This window comes from Mauremys mutica, chromosome 5, assembly GCF_020497125.1.
Source record: "Mauremys mutica isolate MM-2020 ecotype Southern chromosome 5, ASM2049712v1, whole genome shotgun sequence".
In the NCBI taxonomy this organism is placed as follows: Eukaryota; Metazoa; Chordata; order Testudines; family Geoemydidae; genus Mauremys; species Mauremys mutica.
In genome coordinates, this window is record NC_059076.1 from 31,455,844 (window position 1) to 31,474,471 (window position 18,628).

At 39.8% G+C, this 18,628-nt stretch overlaps 1 protein-coding gene across 1 annotated transcript in view; it reads right to left on the reverse strand.

Moving 5' to 3' along the window:
- The window catches only part of ANK2 (ankyrin 2), a 568,692-nt gene that overhangs the window by 9,257 nt on the left and 540,807 nt on the right, over positions 1-18,628 (reverse strand). The window contains exons 39-46 of the mRNA XM_045018048.1: positions 11,911-17,724; positions 10,388-10,462; positions 8,298-8,429; positions 7,513-7,659; positions 6,108-6,384; positions 3,806-4,100; positions 676-768; positions 98-181 (exon numbers count right to left, since the gene is read on the reverse strand). Of these exons, the coding sequence (XP_044873983.1) occupies positions 98-181; positions 676-768; positions 3,806-4,100; positions 6,108-6,384; positions 7,513-7,659; positions 8,298-8,429; positions 10,388-10,462; positions 11,911-17,724 (6,917 nt within the window). The remainder of the gene's footprint in view (positions 1-97; positions 182-675; positions 769-3,805; positions 4,101-6,107; positions 6,385-7,512; positions 7,660-8,297; positions 8,430-10,387; positions 10,463-11,910; positions 17,725-18,628) is intronic.

Here is an 18,628-nt window from a genome sequence, read left to right on the forward strand (position 1 = left end):
TTTGAAAATAGAACTTCAGCTCCTAAGTACCTTAGGCAGTTTTGAACATTTTACCTAAGGACAGTAAGAATGCACCAGAGCATATGACTGACAATACCTTCTTCACCACAACGTGGCCATGTTCATCTGTGTACTGCTCCTCTGTTATCGTTTCCGGTGGTATTTCTGGCATATCATCGGCCTGCATGACAAGAGAACAAAACTGCATTACGCAATGCCTTAATATAAGTGGATGCTTTAAATAAATACTATAAAAATAATTAGTTGGTTAAAGTAAGAATTGAAAAAGCAGTCAAGATGCATCAATGCTGAGTTGTTAAACTCCATAAAACATTCAGCAAATGAATATTAAAAGGCATGCATAGGAAAGTTATACCACAACCAACAGGCAAATAAATATTAGTTCACCTGGCCATGTGTGGGACTGAAAAAAAAGCAAAACAAAGTCCTTGTTCCCTTACTGAGGCATCTCCACAATATATGCTATAGCTGACAGTCCCACTGTAATTCTCTTCCACCCAAAAATGTATTAGAATAATATTATCGAAGTTATTTAATGGCCATGCATTATTCGGGAGCTTAGCAACTTCATAAGTGGTTGCCTTAGCAGCAGACCTTCTGGGGGTTTCCTACAGATGTAACCAGTGGCACGTGCAGTAGTTCAACACTCAGTACCTGAATAATCACCCGGCGGCGAATGACCCTGGTAGTTACCATTTCTTCTTCATCTGAGCTGGTCTCTAGCTCACCTAATTCCTCTGCTAGCTCCTAGTAGAAGCATGGAAGCATTGCTCTATTTATCATACTGATGTTGTATTTATGACTTTTCCACCATAATTATAATCTATTCTGAAAGTTTTGATTCAAGGTTTTTGACTACTATATTTCCTCTTTAAGAAACATATATGTGGACTATGAACAGCATTTCACCATTTTCCTTTCACTGTTTCTCTTTTATCTTAATAAAATTCATTGTTTGGTTAGAGTGGATGACAAATCTTAGGTGAACATATTTAACCAATTCTAAAAGATGATTTTACTGGAGGCTGCGATAATCTGGCCCGCAGCTGTGTTGCTATATAAAACTGATAAATCTAGGACATAAGGTACCATTCATATCAGTGCTGAATTCAGATCTTTTTTGTATGATGCATTACAAAACCAATATTATAAGAATGAGTTTCCTATCCTCTGACAGCTGCGCTGCACAGCACAGCACAGCACTGCATACATATACCGGAACTAACGCATTTAGCTATGGGGGAAACAATCTTTTTAATTCCTAGCACTGCCACCTAGATTTGGGAATGTCAAAAACAACATTTAGTGGCCTGTCTTGAGGTTTTTCTCTCCTGCATAAGAGAGAATTCAAAAGGGAAATGAAGCACTTCTAAATGCAGAGAGAGTACAAGTGTATGGTGTATTAGAAAATCTACTGGGAAATTGTTGCAGTCTCCCATAGTCCTACCAATCATCAAATATACCAGTGCATATGGAAACAATTAATATCATGGTAAAAAAGAAAAGATTAAAGAACAATAGGAATGATGGAAAGCAGATTTTAATTTCCTTTAGTGTTTAGCAAGTATGTTAGAATATTTTAATGATTTATAGGTAAAGACATCCATTTATTAAAAAATCCTTATTTGATCTTGAATAAACCAAGCATAAAGAGAACAAAGGCCTTTTCATGAAGTCAGAAATGTCTCTTATGACAAATGGATCAGTTAAAATTCGATATGGACTGGAACTGAAATGCCAATCTCAGACCCTCTACCTAGGGGCATCTGCAATAAACCCAGGAACAACTATGTAGTCAAATTGATACATGATATACAACATATGACACCAGAACCTAATACTCACTAAAAATTCCCACAGAAATGTGTGGGGCTATTAATTCCAAAGCCATCCTCACTTGGAAAAAGCTCCAGGCCATTTATACACATTGTTCATCATTCCTTTTACTTGTAGCACCCATATGTTACTTCCTCATTGCATAACCTAACCAGCACAGCATCTCTTCCATAGTCTTTAATGGGGGAAGAGATGTAGTAGGCAAGACCGTCACTTACACCTCCACTCAACACCCCAGAAGTTAAGTTGCAGGAGCTGAAAACAAGGGCAGAATTTGGCTGAGTGAGCCAGATGCTGGTGTAGCTCCATTGATGTAACTGGCATCAAGCAAATTTATACCAACTGATCTAGCCCTGTGTGTTCAGTTTTTTCAAACTGCAAAAATGGAATTCAGTCCAAGGTGCACCAAAATGGTCTGGAACTAATAAATTTTGCACTCTAAGTTAGCTATACACCCATACAAGTGTGCTCTAACTTGCTTTTTGGTTGCCTTTTGACACATTGGTAATGCATTTAGTAGTGCTGGATGTACTACTCCAAGCCAAATAAGCATAGCGCCAAATCTTTGAATTGTCGATGACGAGTACCTTTTTAGGATGTTCAGAAAAGGTTTGCTAAATCTGATCTTATGAACACTCACTAATTTTTTTTCCAGTGCAAGACTGTCTTTGAGGAGAGCCAGGAAAGCTATTCCTCCTTCTCTTGGTATAGTGGCAGGGGAGAGCCGGAACCCACTTTCCCTTATGCCGAGCCCTCTCACTGCTACCTTACTTAATGCTATCTTGACTCTGAGACTTCCCAGCCCTAGCTGGATGTGAAAATGCAAAATACATTATCAGCTTAAGACAACAAATCCAGAACTGTATTTCCGTCCTTTAACTTTACTGATGAGATCTGTCCTCTGCTCCATTATCATTCTTTTCTCCTTCTCCTCTGACTTTGATGGCTTTCTCACCTCTAACCTTCTTGTCTCAATGCCTCCAATCCCTACTGACAGCTCTCCTCCCACCCCACCATGTCTCACTCTCATTCTTCCTCCTGCTTCTGACAATACATGCTGGGGCAGGGGAGAGGCTCCCTTGTCTTAACAAATGAACAAAAACCCACCAATGAGCCATCCACCTCTCAGATTCCCACCAACTTTCACTTCTCCCCCATACCTCTAACCTCACTTAACACATCACCTACCATCACTGCCCTGAGATTCTCTCCAACCCATCCTAAACCTACTCTCATCTGCCTAACAACCTTTTCTTGGTCAAATTTCAGAGCCACTATGGCCCTTTCACCTCTTTACTGCTTTTGACACTGTCAGTCATTCTTTCCTTTCGCTTTCATGACTGTCTTCTCTTTTCCAGCTCTCCCCCTATGCAGGGCCTATTTCTGCAACCCTTATTGAGACAGAGTAGTTCTCACTCATATGAGAAGTCCTATTGACTTCAGTGGCACCACTTGCATAAGTGCTAAACAAGAATAAGTGTTGCAGAATCAGATCATAGTGCTTCAAAACCTCCATATAGATTAATACTTAATCCTTGTAACAACCATGTGAAAGGATCATTTACTCATGGGAAAACTGAGTCAAAACAATTAAGTGACTTTCCCAAGGCTACAGAGGGAGTCACAGCAGAGCTGGAGTTAGAACACAGGAGTGCCTATCTCACGGGCCTGCACTCAGACAATGCGTCTCATTCTAAAGATCATATTCAATCCTGATGTCAGTGGGCACAGCTCCCATTGTCATCAATGCAAGTTGTTCATGCTTACGTCAGCGCTAAATTTGTCACATCATGCTTAAAGATACCCATGAGAGCTGATTTTGTCAGCATCCGCTTAAGACAAAATAAAACAAAGATTAAATAACCCAAAGACTCCAGACAAAGGAAATTTGCTCTTCCTTAACAAATATTTTATGACGATGGGGTGGGGGGGGGAGGTTAGTATTTACCTTTTCAAAAGATTCATCGTCATAATGTCTTTCAAACTTTGCTGGCTGTTCATCAGTTGACTCCACTATAACTAGACTAGTTCTCCTTGGGGAAAGTTCTTCTTGGGAGAGCTGGAGGTCCTCAAGTTCTTGTGCAATGGGAGAGTCACCTCGCTCACTGGACGATGGAGTCTGAAGATATGGCATCGCATGCTCTTCAGAAGCTGTGGTGAAGCCTTTAGATTTTTCCTTTGCAAAGCCTGCTGATTTTTCAGCCTTTGGTGCTATGGATTCTTCTGTTTCTGGAGTTGTGACACTGTGGATTACAGATTCAAGGAGCTAACTACAAAACATTCTATGATGAACCCCGTAAATATGACATTTGTGCTCTGCTTAAGTGAGGTTACATACTCCATGAACTAATTTCTTTGCAAAGTTATTTTCACAAGTGAACACTGCTGTTTAGTTGCTAGTATAAACCATTTAAAACAAAAGAACTAAAAAGAGTAAACAATAAAACTGAAACCTACATACATACAAATTGTGCTATCATATGCTTGGGAATAATGGTGACTTCAGAGGTTTAGTTCTGCTTATCACCTAGTGAATATTTATCATGAAAAATTATGGAAACAGTTCAAGTCTGAGTCTCCTCCCATTCGCCCCAATTTTACTCCACACATCTATGGGACTCACTCCTGATTTACACTACTGGGAGAGCAGGATCAGGCACTTCATTTGCTGGAATGTTACTTTGGGATTGACTCTCCTCATTTGCATCCATATGAATCAAGAGCAACTCCGTCAGTGTCAGTGGAATTACACAGGGGAGAAAAGGTGAGAGCAGAATCCAACTCTTTGCTCTGGAGCCAACACCCATAGACAGCTTTAATTTGTGACTTTTCTCCTTAAAACTTAATCCTTTCTGGATTTGGAAAAATAAGATTATGAAAAATTACAAATTAAGTCCCAGATTGTAAACTCCCTACTCGCCATTGTGAGTAGTTACTTATCTGAACAGTCCGAGTGAAGTCAATGGGACTATTTGTATGAGTAAACATTTACAAGTCTTGGTAAAGGTTACACTATTTGGCTCCAAATGGCTATACTTTAACAAAATATTGTCTCAATATAAATGAAAGATTATTCCCATTAATTCAAAGTAGTTTTTTTTCTTTCAATACCATTTGTAGCATTATATGATTCCTCTCCCCCGGCTCTCTTATTTTTTTCATACCCTATTTAGGTCAAGTCTAGACAATCTTTTTTCCAAATTCATGCTGTACATCAAAGGCTGGAATCATTTCTCCCTGGCCATTGCTACATCTATTCAATCTCAATACTATCCTCTTCAAAATATTACGACTGTCACTGAACACAATATTTAAAATAATCTTAAGCATCACCAAAATAACTTCAACAAATCTATACTTCATACTCAGTATTTTGTATACTGTAAGTATTTGTACTTGAGCATATTGTCTTCTGCAAATGTTTCCAGTCTACTATCTCTAAGCAAATCCAAGTCCTTTTTTTTGGTCCTTCTCAGCATAAGTTAGAGCAGCACTCCCAGCACAGAGCCAGACCAAGATCAAATGAGTGTAAACGTGGGTCAAAGCTACCTTTACACACAACCAACAACCCTAAATTGTGCTGTGCGCTCCCTCTGGGCCTATAATTTTAAAGTGTATTGTTACTTTAAGCAGTCCTGAAACACCCTTTTTCTTTGACTATCTGAAGTTCACCTTTCACATACAGTTCTTGTTATTCATATAGTTATGAGTTTAGCAAATAAAGATTATGGTGGAAGAGTGGTTAGTGTTCTGAATTAAAATTCTTGTCTGAAAGTAAAAGATACAATGTGCGAATAACCAATGCCACCCTTCTGCCATTGATCCTTTCTATCAAGGGAATTATTACTATTAGTTTTAACATCTAAAATATAACTCAACTGTATTAATTGTTGCAAAATTGTCATTTAAAAATTGCTCGGACCCCAATCAATAAAACAGCCCTCCAAAATAATTCCACCCATTCATGCCTACATCTTCTTTTCTTTTGTAATTACAGAGACAAAATTATTCCTTATTACTAATAATGGATTTACAAAATGGATTTATTCAGGGCTAGATTCTCTCCTGACCCTGTTGAGTTTCCTCTCCTGTATACAGAACCCCACATAGATTTCATCCTCATCTCAAATAATGAGAGATTAACTTAAACCCTGACGCATATCCTTAAAGCTATACAAAATAAATAAAAGTACATTTCTGTTCATCATGTGATCGGTTATGGATTTGACCAGCCATCTTTTGATGCTTACAAGTACTCCTGTTGTGCAGCTGATGAATCTTCTGGCAGATCCTGTGGTTTCCCGGAGAACTCAGCTTGCACTCGCTCTTTGTGTGCTTGTCGCAGGAGCTCTGAAACTGATATGTCTGTCTCAGTCCTGGGAGTGCCCTCCTGAAAGGAAGAGTAACTGACAGAAGTGTCTTCCTCGGAGACAATGGGAGGATGATCAAACGGCTCACTCTCTTTATAATGCTCCTCTTCCTTCTTGTGTCTTGGACTGTACAGTTCCTCCTGCAGTGCAGAAAATCCTAGGAATGAGTTAAAAAAGAACCACAATTAGAATGCTCCCTGGGAAGTGTGATGATCTTGCCACTCCAAGTCAGAGGTTCAATAGGCAGAAGAAACATTTTCTCAAAGCCTCAATGTATCATGGGCTGTGGACGGTTTATAAGTGCACAGTGAGTGGAAAATGAAGAAACTGATTAAGGTAGTTGGAGAAATGTTGGACTTATCACTAGGATTGCCACACACCTTGCTTTACAGTAACCTGCAAAACAAATGGGCTCCCTATCTAAAATAACAGCCATTGAATGAGCTGAAAGCACTTCAGAAATATTAATTCAGACCCACAATAGCCCTTTGAAGTATATCAGGGATATGTAGATTGTTGCTTCACTCACAGAGTTCTAAAGTGCTCAGTAACAATGTTTTGAAGACTGAAGAATACTCTAGCCAACTAAAAGTGCAGGAGGAATTTAGGTGAGAAGAATGTAATTACCTGAATTGGAATTTGATCAAGAAATTGTAGTTAACATTCTTACTCTAATGAATAGGATCTTTAAATAAGGACCTTATATTCATATTTAATACAAAGAATGGTGAGAATACCACTTTGTTTAACATCTTGGTGTTTCTTAAATGTCTTTCCATCTAATGACTGCCACTCTTTTTGAAATCCAACGAAATCACAGCACCAAATGCAGTTTATACCATGGACACTTGTATTCAGAGGCCTTCCAAGCTATGAAACAAATATTGTTTTAATATTCTACATAAAGTATTTTTAAATGTGGGATAAACTTTTCTCTCATTTAAATGGGCACAATCTCATTGATTTCCATGAAATCACCTGTACTGTATAACTGTGAACAGATTGCCCCAGAGTTTACAATAATTTCTGCAAAGGTTCATTTACTTCCATTACAAGAACTGGTTATGGTAGGTGTTTGATTAAACGTATTATTTCAACTACATTCTTCATTATTAAATTGTCCTGATTTTAAAGGTAGATGCTACTACTATACAAGTACAATGGAAGATTTAGGTGAGTCTCCTAACTACCCATTTGAGAACGGAATCTAGTGTGCAGATGAGATCACTTTGTCAGTGTGTAACTTGCTGGAAAAGGTGAAGGGTTAACATCAGGAAGCATCTACCTTCACTATGATCCAGTCCTATCGTTTGTTCAATTTCTGCATAGGTGCGAGCGCCATGGCCCTGCACAGAGTCCATGTGGCTGGTCTCCATTAGATGAACAATATCCATTCGGTTGATTTTTGTTAGACACTGGGTAAGACTTGTATCTGTGATGTTAGAAAGACACCATTTAGTTGAGCTGAGAGGTCTGTCTCACATACACTCCTGGGCCACCAATGTCCCAAATCACAGAAATACGTAAGATATTCAAACAGCATTATCATACATACAATGCAGATACCTCGTGTGTGAAAAGAACCCAGGGATAGAATGAAAAAATTGTATTAATGTTATTATAGAAAACCTGATATGTTGGAAAGGTTGCATGCATGAATTATTCTAACATCATCGGTTAGAAAGCTTCCTCAGCTAATGCACATTTTTCTGCCTGGCTGGGTAATGTAGGATTTAAGGCTTAGATGGTCAGAGATATTTAGGGGCCTAACTCCCATTGGAATCAATGGCAGGTACATAAATACCTTTGCAAATCTAGGCCCTAAGGTACTTAAAGTGGGATAACTTATTTCTGCCTTTTGTGAGATTTTATGCTTTTACCTTCCAAATGCGCTGTGATAAATAACTTACTTTAACACAAAATCTTGTGCTATGAAAGTACATTATTTGGTCAGTTGCCTTCGTACTCTTCTAAGCTTTATCTATATTCCCTTTGTGTGACTGTGGGTGAGCACATGTCTAGCCCTCCTAGTCTGGGAAAGTACAATTCGTGCAATAACTGAAAATTTACCTGTAGCATGTTTCCCATCCCTTTCAAGCCAGTATTTCAGAAGTGCATGGCTCTGGTCCTGCAGTGAATTTGGATTTTCAATTCGGATCTGGTGAATTTGCTCTTCTGTGAAATCCAGTTCTCTTGCTAATTCTGTGAACAAGAGGCCATTTTTTGTAAAGTCTTTCACTTTTGTTGTTAGCTTGGGCCCCTTTTGGGGCTGGCAGATGCAGCCACAGAGATTACTTTCCCTGACACCAAACTTCTCTCCATTTTATGTGCCATACCTACAGACATTAGGGTGAGACATTTTTATTTAGAGATCACCAAATCCTCCAGAATCCATCATTCCCAATTTCCATTTAGTATCTGAAGCTTTTTGAATCTAGTTAAAGAACTGGTTAATTTTAAATGCTGACACATTTTGCAGGCACTGAGTCCAGGGCTGGATTAAGGCATAAATGCTAGAGGCCTGTATGGACATGTGATGGTCAGAATCTTTGCATTTCGATTAAAAAAAACCCCAATGTTTCTAGGATTTATGGTTTGAGAGAAAAGTTTGAACATGTGAACTGAGAGTAATCAGTGTAGCCAGGTCTGCTTGTGTTGGCAGATAGCCTCAAATTATAATTCTGAGAGAGGGAACTACATCTGGAATTAGTGGGAGGCTCCTGCCGATACCTCTTCAACATAAGAGTGTAGCAGAAGAGAGCATGGGTTTGGGCCAATTCATCCAAGCAGCTGGGGTAAATACTGGGGAACCCCTGCTGCCATTCCTGGCAGGAAAATCGGGCCCATGTCACTGCCTCTGTCTCTCTGGGAGAGAAGGGGGGACCCCCTGCCACAGCCATTCTGAATGGCAGGGGCATAGTGGGTCCCATGAAGTGATGTACCAAAGGCCCCAGATTGCGTAATCTAGCCCTGAATAAATCCATTTTGTAAATCCATGTCCTTTTGGAATTTTGAAACAAAATGTAACCAGCTAGAATACATATGGAAAAACAAATTTTGCACATGCACTCTAGCTACAAATTAGACTTAGATCTGTGAGTCATGCAGGACTTTTCCTAAAAACAATTTCCTTGTACCCCCAAAGTAAAATAGGGAAGAAGAAGAAGCTTTGCCACTATCTGTGTGTGTACCTCCAGGTTTCAGGCAGACATTCTGCTCTGCTGCCATCATTAGACTATTATAACCACTCAGGATTCAGGTTTGTCACTGCTGTGTATGGCCAAAACAAAGTTTGTGATGAAAAAAGACCAAATTAAAGGCAAGATGGTGAGCTGCCCTTACAATACTATGCTGGGATACGAAGTGACCCTTTTCCTCTCTGTGCAGCAGGAGGGCAAGGAATGTGCAGAACACTGGGTCTGGTCTACACTACAAAGTTGCAAGCTTCTACACTCAGATTTGTCTCTGGCCAATGTAAGATTCCTATTACGACAATGCAGCAAATGGCACTGAGCCATGATCAGGACAGAGAACTATGCACAGCTCATTCTCTTTAAATTCCGCTTGTTGTCAACTGATTTCCAGCAGCAGAATTACTAATTTCACTCAGTTCCAATTTGGCCTCTTCACCAATGATGTATCTGTCTCACCCTGGCATGGGTTTCTGCAGATAAAATCACTGTTGCAAATATGGCCCCTTTCATCTCCCCAAACTCTGCCATCAGTTCTGAAAAAAAAAAGGTGGGCTGCTCTCATTTATGGAAGACTTACTCAGCTGCCTGTGGCTGCTCTACAGCCCAGAATTGCCAGTGCACAGGCTGCTCTGGCCACATACCCACCTGCCCTGATATGGCCTCTAACCAGAGTCCTGGGGGGATGCAAGGAGGAGTGATATTGTTTTATGTATGTTGGTTCTGTGCCATTCTTATGCTGGCCATAGAGTGAGGCGCCATAGAGTCTAGAATCTGGCCCATACTCTTCCTTTTCTTTACTGCAAGGTCATAATTTCATCAATATCCTGAGAAGACCCTAGTTTCTATAAGCTATTGGAGAACTGTCTTTCATTAATAAAGACGACATTTGGCAGAAGCATAGAAATTGAAGAAAAGCCCAATTCTGAATAAACATACTTCATCTGAAAGAGATTACATGCAGTTTACCTGTCCAGCTGAATCCAAGATGATCAGCAATGTGTGCCAGTCTTTCCTCTGTTCTTCCTTGATCATCCTGTTGATCTAAATAAGGTCAAACAGAACAGCCACAAGTTGTCTACGAACAAGTCAAGGAGAAGCTACAAAACTGATGTATCTCAAGAAAGGAAAGCATTCTTCTTCTTCTAACTGCTCTGGAGCTCCATAAACTGTGGCTAAGTGTTTAAAAATCGATACCTAACATTAGGCTTTTACAGCCCTATTCAGGTGCCAAAAAAGGCCTGATTTTCAAATTGGAGTTTTGGCTGGACAGCATTTTTGAAAATCAGACTACTCGTGTAGATGCCAAAATAGGATGTAAATGTCTACTGTACCCATTTCAGCCAAAAAGTTATTCTTAGGCTTCTACTTAACAATAAGCCCCCTTATATCTAGAACAAAAGAGGAGAGGACCAACTGTTACTGGGACAAAAACTGTGTTTCTTCCATGCTCTCTTTAGTCAAAAGAGAAGAGAAGTAAAAAATGTACTGAAATGTGTTCATTTTGATCTATTATTATTTTAAAGAAAATGTTATTCAATCACAAGGAATTTCAAATTACAATGTGTATTTGGTATTTAGCAATATATTTTATTTGATTATTTCATTAAAGATTATTACAACTGAATTCAAAGAATAACCCAGGATATTTACAAAGAAAGCCTGGGAAAGACAAGATTCCACTTGTCAGTGTTTATATATTTCAGTGATAAAAGTATAAGGACCCATCCCCACATCCAGTTTGAGACCAGCAGAGTTGAAGTTTTGGTTTTCCCATGGATTTCATGAAACTACAATCTCAATAGTTAGTTACAGGAATACAGATGTATGTACATGTTTATAAGTTTTAGCTATTGGATTTTCCTTGAGGCTACTCAATGATATTATATAAAAGTTAACATTTATTGGGGGAAAAAACCACCACCAATCACTATGCACTATATTAAGTTACTGGTGAAATGTGGAGCATTCTTGAGAAACTGGCTGTCAAAAAACGAAGTTTAATGATTTTTAAAATGTGAAACAGTATTGAGGCCTCAAACTGCAAAAGAAAAAAAATGCACCTATCCCAGTTGCAAAAACAGTGCACGTTTATTTGCCGAAATATTTTATCACTAGTAAAAATACGAGGTCAATCTAGGATCAAGGAAAACCAAAAGTCAAAACTAGCATGGCCTGAATAATCAGTTGAGTTAAAGGCAAAATAATATCACATTTTTACCAAAGGATTTTCTGCTTATTGTGTTAACACTTTCCATAAGCATTCGCAGTGTGCAATCTTGAGACTGTTTCCCAGACAAGAAAATATAGACACAATACAATAACAAACACAGCTTACACAAACGCACTAACAATCACAGAAAGCTCAAAGAAAATGATGCACAAATCACACACACTCGTGTGTGCGCACGCACACACACACACACACACACAAAAGAATTATAAAATTCATGACATGCGTAACACTAGGAATCCCAGTGGCTGGCAAATACCTTCAGCACGGTCATGGGCATTTTCATCAGGAATACGCTCAATCTGAGTCTCAACGGACTCGTCCCAAATGGGCCTGGTGTCAAAGATGTCTTCAGGAATTGAATGCTGAGTCTCAGTGGATGGCACATTTTCAATAACAGAAACTTCTAGGGCGCTACTACTTTCATCATCTGAAATTAATTCTTGTTCTCTTTCTGACTGGGTAAGTCTATCCACTAACTTGGAAGCTTCATCACTAATCTCTTCAAAGAACTCTATGGAGTTTTTGTAAAGGTCAAAAAAGTAGTCCTTATGTTCTTTTGTGGGACTAACAGTACTCTGGGAAGCTGTGGTGCTTCTGCTTTTAACTGGCAGTCTTGATGAAAATATCTTTGATCTTGCTGTTGTCACATCATCTGATTCTAGCTCAAGCTTAATCTCATCCACCCTCTCTCTGGTCTCTGCTTCAACCTCAGCATAACTCCTAGCTTTTATTGAACGCCTAGTCTTTAGATTCATGGGAATACTTGCATCAGATTCAGATTTGCTTCGATTATCTTGTTTCATAGATAGTTTGCATGTCATATCAAGAGCTTTGGGTGACTGTGGCTTCTGGACAGATGTTTCTGTGTATGCACACTGTTGCTCGGCTCTTTGGAAAGCTGCTTTGACAGGAATTTTAGACTTTGGTTTTGTTTGGTCATCCTTTATTTCATCTTGCAAGCTGTCCAGAAAGCCATCTGAGGGCAGGATCTCATATTCTGATTGTTGCAATGACTGCAGTGCAGCAGGAGTTGTTCTGACAGGAATTTTGGATTTGCTTTCAGAAGAAGGCACACTGCTCTCAAGGACAGCAGTAGGGATTTCAATCACAGATCTCTGTTCCTCTGGTGAAGAGTCTGGGGACTCATCATCCTGTTCAGAATACACAGACCGAGTGACTGTGGAAAACTCTAACTGTACATCTATCACAGACTGCTCTGGAGAGATAGGGCAAGGCACCTGACTGCTGTCAAATGCATCATCAGTTTCCACCTTGGAGAAGGGATCTACTTCAGAAGCTTCAGAGGCAGCAGTCTCTTTCTTTGGTGATTTTGAAGAAACTGAAATACCCATTTTAATGGGAATTCTAGATTTAAGTTCAGCTTTTGTAGTGTCCACACTGACACCTGTGCTAGTCATTTCCTCTGATTTATCAGGAGGCTCAGATACTGGTGATGCTATTGTAAGTGCATCTTTTCCCTGTATATCAGTTTCATCTGATTCTGAAGGTGCAAATGGAGCTGCTGATCTCTCTAGTTTAAGAGATTCCATCTCTGCAGCCTCTTTCATTTCATCAGATAAAGAAACTTCTTCTTGAGACTGCTGCCCCACTTGGAAAAAGTGAAAGCTTTCATCTGCATAGTTCCTTTTGGTCATGTCAATGGCTCCACTTCGAGTCATTTCAAACAACTTTCCTTCCTGGAAGAGAAAAGGGTTTTGTTCACTAGTTGGTGTCCCTTCTTCTGTGGGTGTCCTGGCTGGTGTGGTATCAGGCGTTGTACCCTGTGACCGCCTGTCCACCATTAAACCAAAAATCTTTTGCTCCTCCTCTTTCACCCGTGCCTCAAAAGCTTCATCGTCTTCACGTATTTCACTCCACCTGTCAGAATCCACATCTGTTTTGGTGATGACCACTTGGCTGATCAGTTTTTCAGCTTCATCTTTTATATACTGAAGGGCGGTTTGATCTAATGCTGTGGGGTCTGCTGTTGAAGGCACTGAAGTTGATATTTTCTGTTTTGACTCTATTTCCATATACACCTCTTCTGAACTTTGATCTTCACCTGAAGGAGCATGTCTGCTAAGGGAACCTGCCACTAATGTTTCCTCAATCGTTGTTTCTACTTCAGCAGAATGACCATCTCTGGATGATGCACTTGTCATCTGCCTTGTATCAGTTTCTATCCTACTTTCACAGATAGTGAAAAAATGTTCAGAAGGGACATTTTCATATGGGCTTGTTATACGTGGAGCACCACTTTCATCAGTATCTGCTGCATAGCCTTCAAATTCATCCTTTATAGTGGTAAGGGATGAATATTCTGTGGAAGACTCCTCACTATAAGAAACACGTTGGCATGTCTCAAACTCTTTGTCCAATTTTGTCAAACCACTTCCCAAAGTAGAGCATACAGGGGAAACATCTTCAGCCAATGCATCATCTTGTGATGCAGAACTATGAGAAGTATCATGTCCAAAGGGACCATATACTTTCCCAGACGCATCCCCTGAAGCACTGAGGTCTTCGTGTGTTAACTTTCCTGCTGCATCAGTCTGTTTCTGAGAAGCATGGTGTTGCTGTAGTGCTGGGAATGGCTGATGAACCCAAACTTCTTTTTGAGCATCGTCACCAACTGCATGATAGAAAGCACCATCAAGTCGGATCACTGGGCCATTAGGGCTAACTGTTTCACTTTCATCTGTACTATAACAACACTTTGATTCATCAGTTTCTGCTATGATACCAGCATCAGAGTGAAAAATATTTGATTCTTCAGTAGAAGCTTTACAGCTATCACCAAACTCAGATGGTTCCTCTTTGTCTCCCTTTATTGGCTTATCTGATTCTGATTTATACTCCATCCTGAAAACATGTTGTTTGGGGTCAATAGGTTGAAATCCTGCTTCTTCAGGGCTGGAACTGGAATCTACAACAGATAGATGTGGTGAAGGAGGTTGCACTCGAATTACAGGCTCCATTAAGAGGCCTGAGTCAGCTTCTTTTTTCAGCTGAGTCAATTCTGGCTCACTTTCAGAAGAGGAAGAACTTTTTCTAGTGTCCGCAGAAGACATCACTACTGTAGGTATATGTTTTTCTTCAATGGGTGTTGGCTCTGGTACTTCATTTTCACATGTAACACCTGAATCAGGAATTGAAGATTCCTCTTGCTTTTTATCTTTTATGTACTCTCTTTTCTGTTTTGCTTCTTGTTCCAATTCATCAAACATTTTTATTTTGGTCACCATTTTAAACATCTCCTCTTCCGGAGTGAGCCTCTTCTTTGGTTCACTTTCGGAATCATCCTCTGGTTCTTCACTGACTTCAGGGATTGTGGCTGACTTAGATATATTTGACAGTGCCTGCGAGTCTGCAGATTTGGGTGTAATTTCATAGCTAATTTCTTCAGAGCTAGGAGTGTCAGGTGAAAGAGGACTTTTCCCAGAACTCTCCATGAGGGATGTTTGTTCTAAACTGTCATCTTCAGCACTTCCATCAGGGTCGCGGAGAATTCTGGAACGCATAGATGCCAGCTCTGGGAACATTTCTGCTCTGGTAGGGAAAGACTGAAGGGGAACCTGTCCTGTAAGAATGCCAGCCTTTGTTTTTTGTTCTACAGGGCTGCTTTCAAGTGAATCACGGCATGGCGACTCTTTCATAGGGCTAGGCTCCAGGGAATCGGGTGTTTTGTGTGATGAGTTATCTTCCAGCACTGGGCTTGCTTCCAATGAGTCTTTATGACTTATAGCCAGGGATTCATCTGCCACTGGACTAAAGCTTTCACTGTGATGACTAGGAAGGGAAAGTTCCAACCCTTGGGGACTTCTAACAACATGATGTTCACCTGTCATATCTTTCTCTAAACAGCTGTCAGACATTTCAGAAGATTTAGTTACATATGTGTGTTCAGTGCTTTTGGATTCTTTTGCACTGCTAACATCTTTCATAATGGAAGCTGAGCTACTATCTGTAAGTTTGCCTGCCCCTTTCTCAGGGGCTGAAGGTACCTGTTCTGATAAATGATCAGAATGAGATTTGATAGCTTCAGTATCTGCAGTTAGCTGTTCTGCAGCAAGACCTCTTTCACCTTTCACTGGCGAGAGTTCCTTTGGCGAACATGTCTCTGCTGCTCTATGCACCGTAGTGGATTCTTTTGTTTCTCCAATTTCCTCATCAGTTTTCTTTGGTGAGAAAGACAGACTTTCAGGGCTTGTTTCTGGAGTCTCTGCCAGACCCTCATGCTTATAACTTTCCTCAGAGCTGATCTGAGGGGTTCCCTCAAGTAGGCTACCAGGAGAATCTGCTACACCTTCATGTTTAAGGCTTTCTGAGCTACCATCAAAAGCACCACTTTGCAAGGAGAGAGCAGGTAGGAAGCCATCTTTCACATACTCTGATGGGAAGGTGACATTGAAAGGACTGGTCAGTACTTGCTCTAAGTGAAGTTCTCCCTCCTCAGTGATTGAAAGATGTCGGAACTGCTGGTACTTGTCATTATTCTCAAGCTCTTCTTTAATGACATCAGAAAAGTCAGTTGAGGTTTTTCTGTCCGGGCTGATCTGGAAGTCAGTGTCTCCTTGGTCATCTTCAGCTGTACTTTCCTTCACAATTGCTGCCTCCTTGGAACTTTCTTCATCAAATACTGGAGAGGAAAGTTCAGTTCTTTTATAGCTCTGTTCTTTTACCTGGTCCTTATCTACAGGCTCCTCTTTAGCGTAATCAAAAGAAGCTTTTGGTCCTTTTTTTGATGGGGAATCTTTATCTATCTTAAGGACTCTGGTTTGTTTGGCTGGCGGGCTACCTTTTTTGTTTGTTCTCCTAGGTGGTGGTACCTCTTCTGTTTCACGTTCTAAATAAACTGCTTCTCTCTGAGTTGGTTCTTTGTCAGAGAGCTGCTGCTTTTGTTTGATAGCTTTGTGCTCAAACAGTCCAGATTTATTCTTGGATGGATCTTGCCCTGACTGGAAGGCTTTCATCAGCTCCCGGACTGACATAGTCTCTTCAAGTCTTTCTGTTTTAGCTGAGGGTGAAACAGGTGGCTGTGCTTTGTGCACTATTTTTTTAGCTTGCACTGGCCTTCTAACAGGCCTCTCAGTAGTGATTTCTTTTGGTTGGATTCTGACAGGCAGTTTTGAACGTACTTTCTGTTCATCTTCCACTCGCTTCTGAAGAGCTTTTACTTTGTCTTTTATGGAGCCAATAGGCGTTTCTTCTATTACAGGGGATACAGCGCTAACATTAGGAACAGCTGCAGGTGTTAAACCTGGCTCATCATCTAATGACTCCTCAGAACTGAACTTTGTTAGTCCTGATGGTTCTTCACTGCTTTGTGTCTCTCCCTCTCCTTCCTTTTGCCTTTGTTTATCTTTTAATTTCCTCCTAATTGGTTTTTTAATTTCCAGGGCTGGTTTGCGTTGTTCCTGTGTACCTTGAGTTTCAACTGTTGGAGAGCCCTGTCCTCCTTTTTCAGAACCCCTGCTTATAACAACAGCTTCAAATCTCTCTCCTACTAAATCTTCTTGGAATATTTGTGGCTGCACCTCATGAAGAGATACATAGGTTTTTAAATCCTCGGTAAGATAGTCTACCATTCCTGTCATGTCTTTCTTTCTTATCTCTGTTGTTCCTTCTCCTATCTTAAGTTCTATACAGGCTGGTTCAATGGCTTCTAAAGGAGCATTTTGTCTGGCCTCTTCAATTTCTTCATCACTGACAATAACCCATTCCTCTTCCACTAACTCTCGTCCAGAATGGGACCTCGGCAGTATATGGTCTTCTCTTGTGTAGGTTCCACGTCTGAGAATTTCATTTACTTTCTCTAAGTCCTCTTTCACTCTTTCCACAATTTCAAAAGGCTCTCCTGGCTCTTCTTCAGTGGCTTTCCCAAGATCTTTCACCTTAATGGAACCTGACTGATCAGAAGGGTCAGTTGTCAAGATGGCAGTCATTTTGATCAAATCTTGTTTCATCTCAGAAACTTCAGATAGCAAGTCTGGACTGGCTAGTACTGGGACTTCATTAACCAGGTGGCTTTTCAGGATAGATGTTTCTGTAGATTCTGTCTCGTCATCATCTTTGATGTGAATGAAAAACATTGAAAGTAAAATGGAAATCAAAAATAGAGATTGAAAAATGTAATCAGGACTGAAAATGACAGTCTTTGGTTGCATTGGTAGGAAGGTCAACAAAATGGGCTGGGCATGGTGGATCCACAAGATCTGAGGATACAAGAGCAAAGCAAAGCTAACAGGAAAAAAAACTGAAAAGGAAAATGGGCAGGAAATAACTTGCTTAATTTTCCCACTATTGCACATCCACACATACAACACCACCAAAGCTCAACAAACCAAATTATCAGGACAACATAAAAATTACAACAATAACAAAAATTAAAAATAAAAAACAATGCGGGAACACAGTGAAATTACACAGATAGACATCTCAAGATTGTTTGGATGTTATAGATCAATGTTCAAATTAAAAAAAACAACAGAAAAAAGCAAAAAAAAAGAAAGAAAAAAGGCAAGCAAACAAACAAAAAAACCCATTAAAATTGGTTGAAAGTCGATTTCCTCTAAGTGAAAGCCAGTGGTAGCAAACTGTCAGAATAATATTTGGGTAGAAGTATGCATTTGTTTTTCTTAATCAAAATAAAAAAATCTGTATTTATGTGTATTTAATTCTGCGGTAATCTAAAGTCTGATCAAATATATAGAGATCTGAATCAGCTGCAAACCGGCATTTCATCTAAGGGGATCTCACACCTAAACAATGAAACAAACATTCTTCTGCTTCAAGAGGTATGGTCCTTTCCTTGGAACATCCTCATTGACAAATAACGTATAGATAGAGGATAAAAAAAGAGACGGGAAAAAAAAAGAAGGGAAAATAAAAATAACCGTGAATCAACTTAAATGTGAATTTAAAGGTTCAAAAAATGTAATGTATGGCAACCAAAAATCAGACACTCACACTGG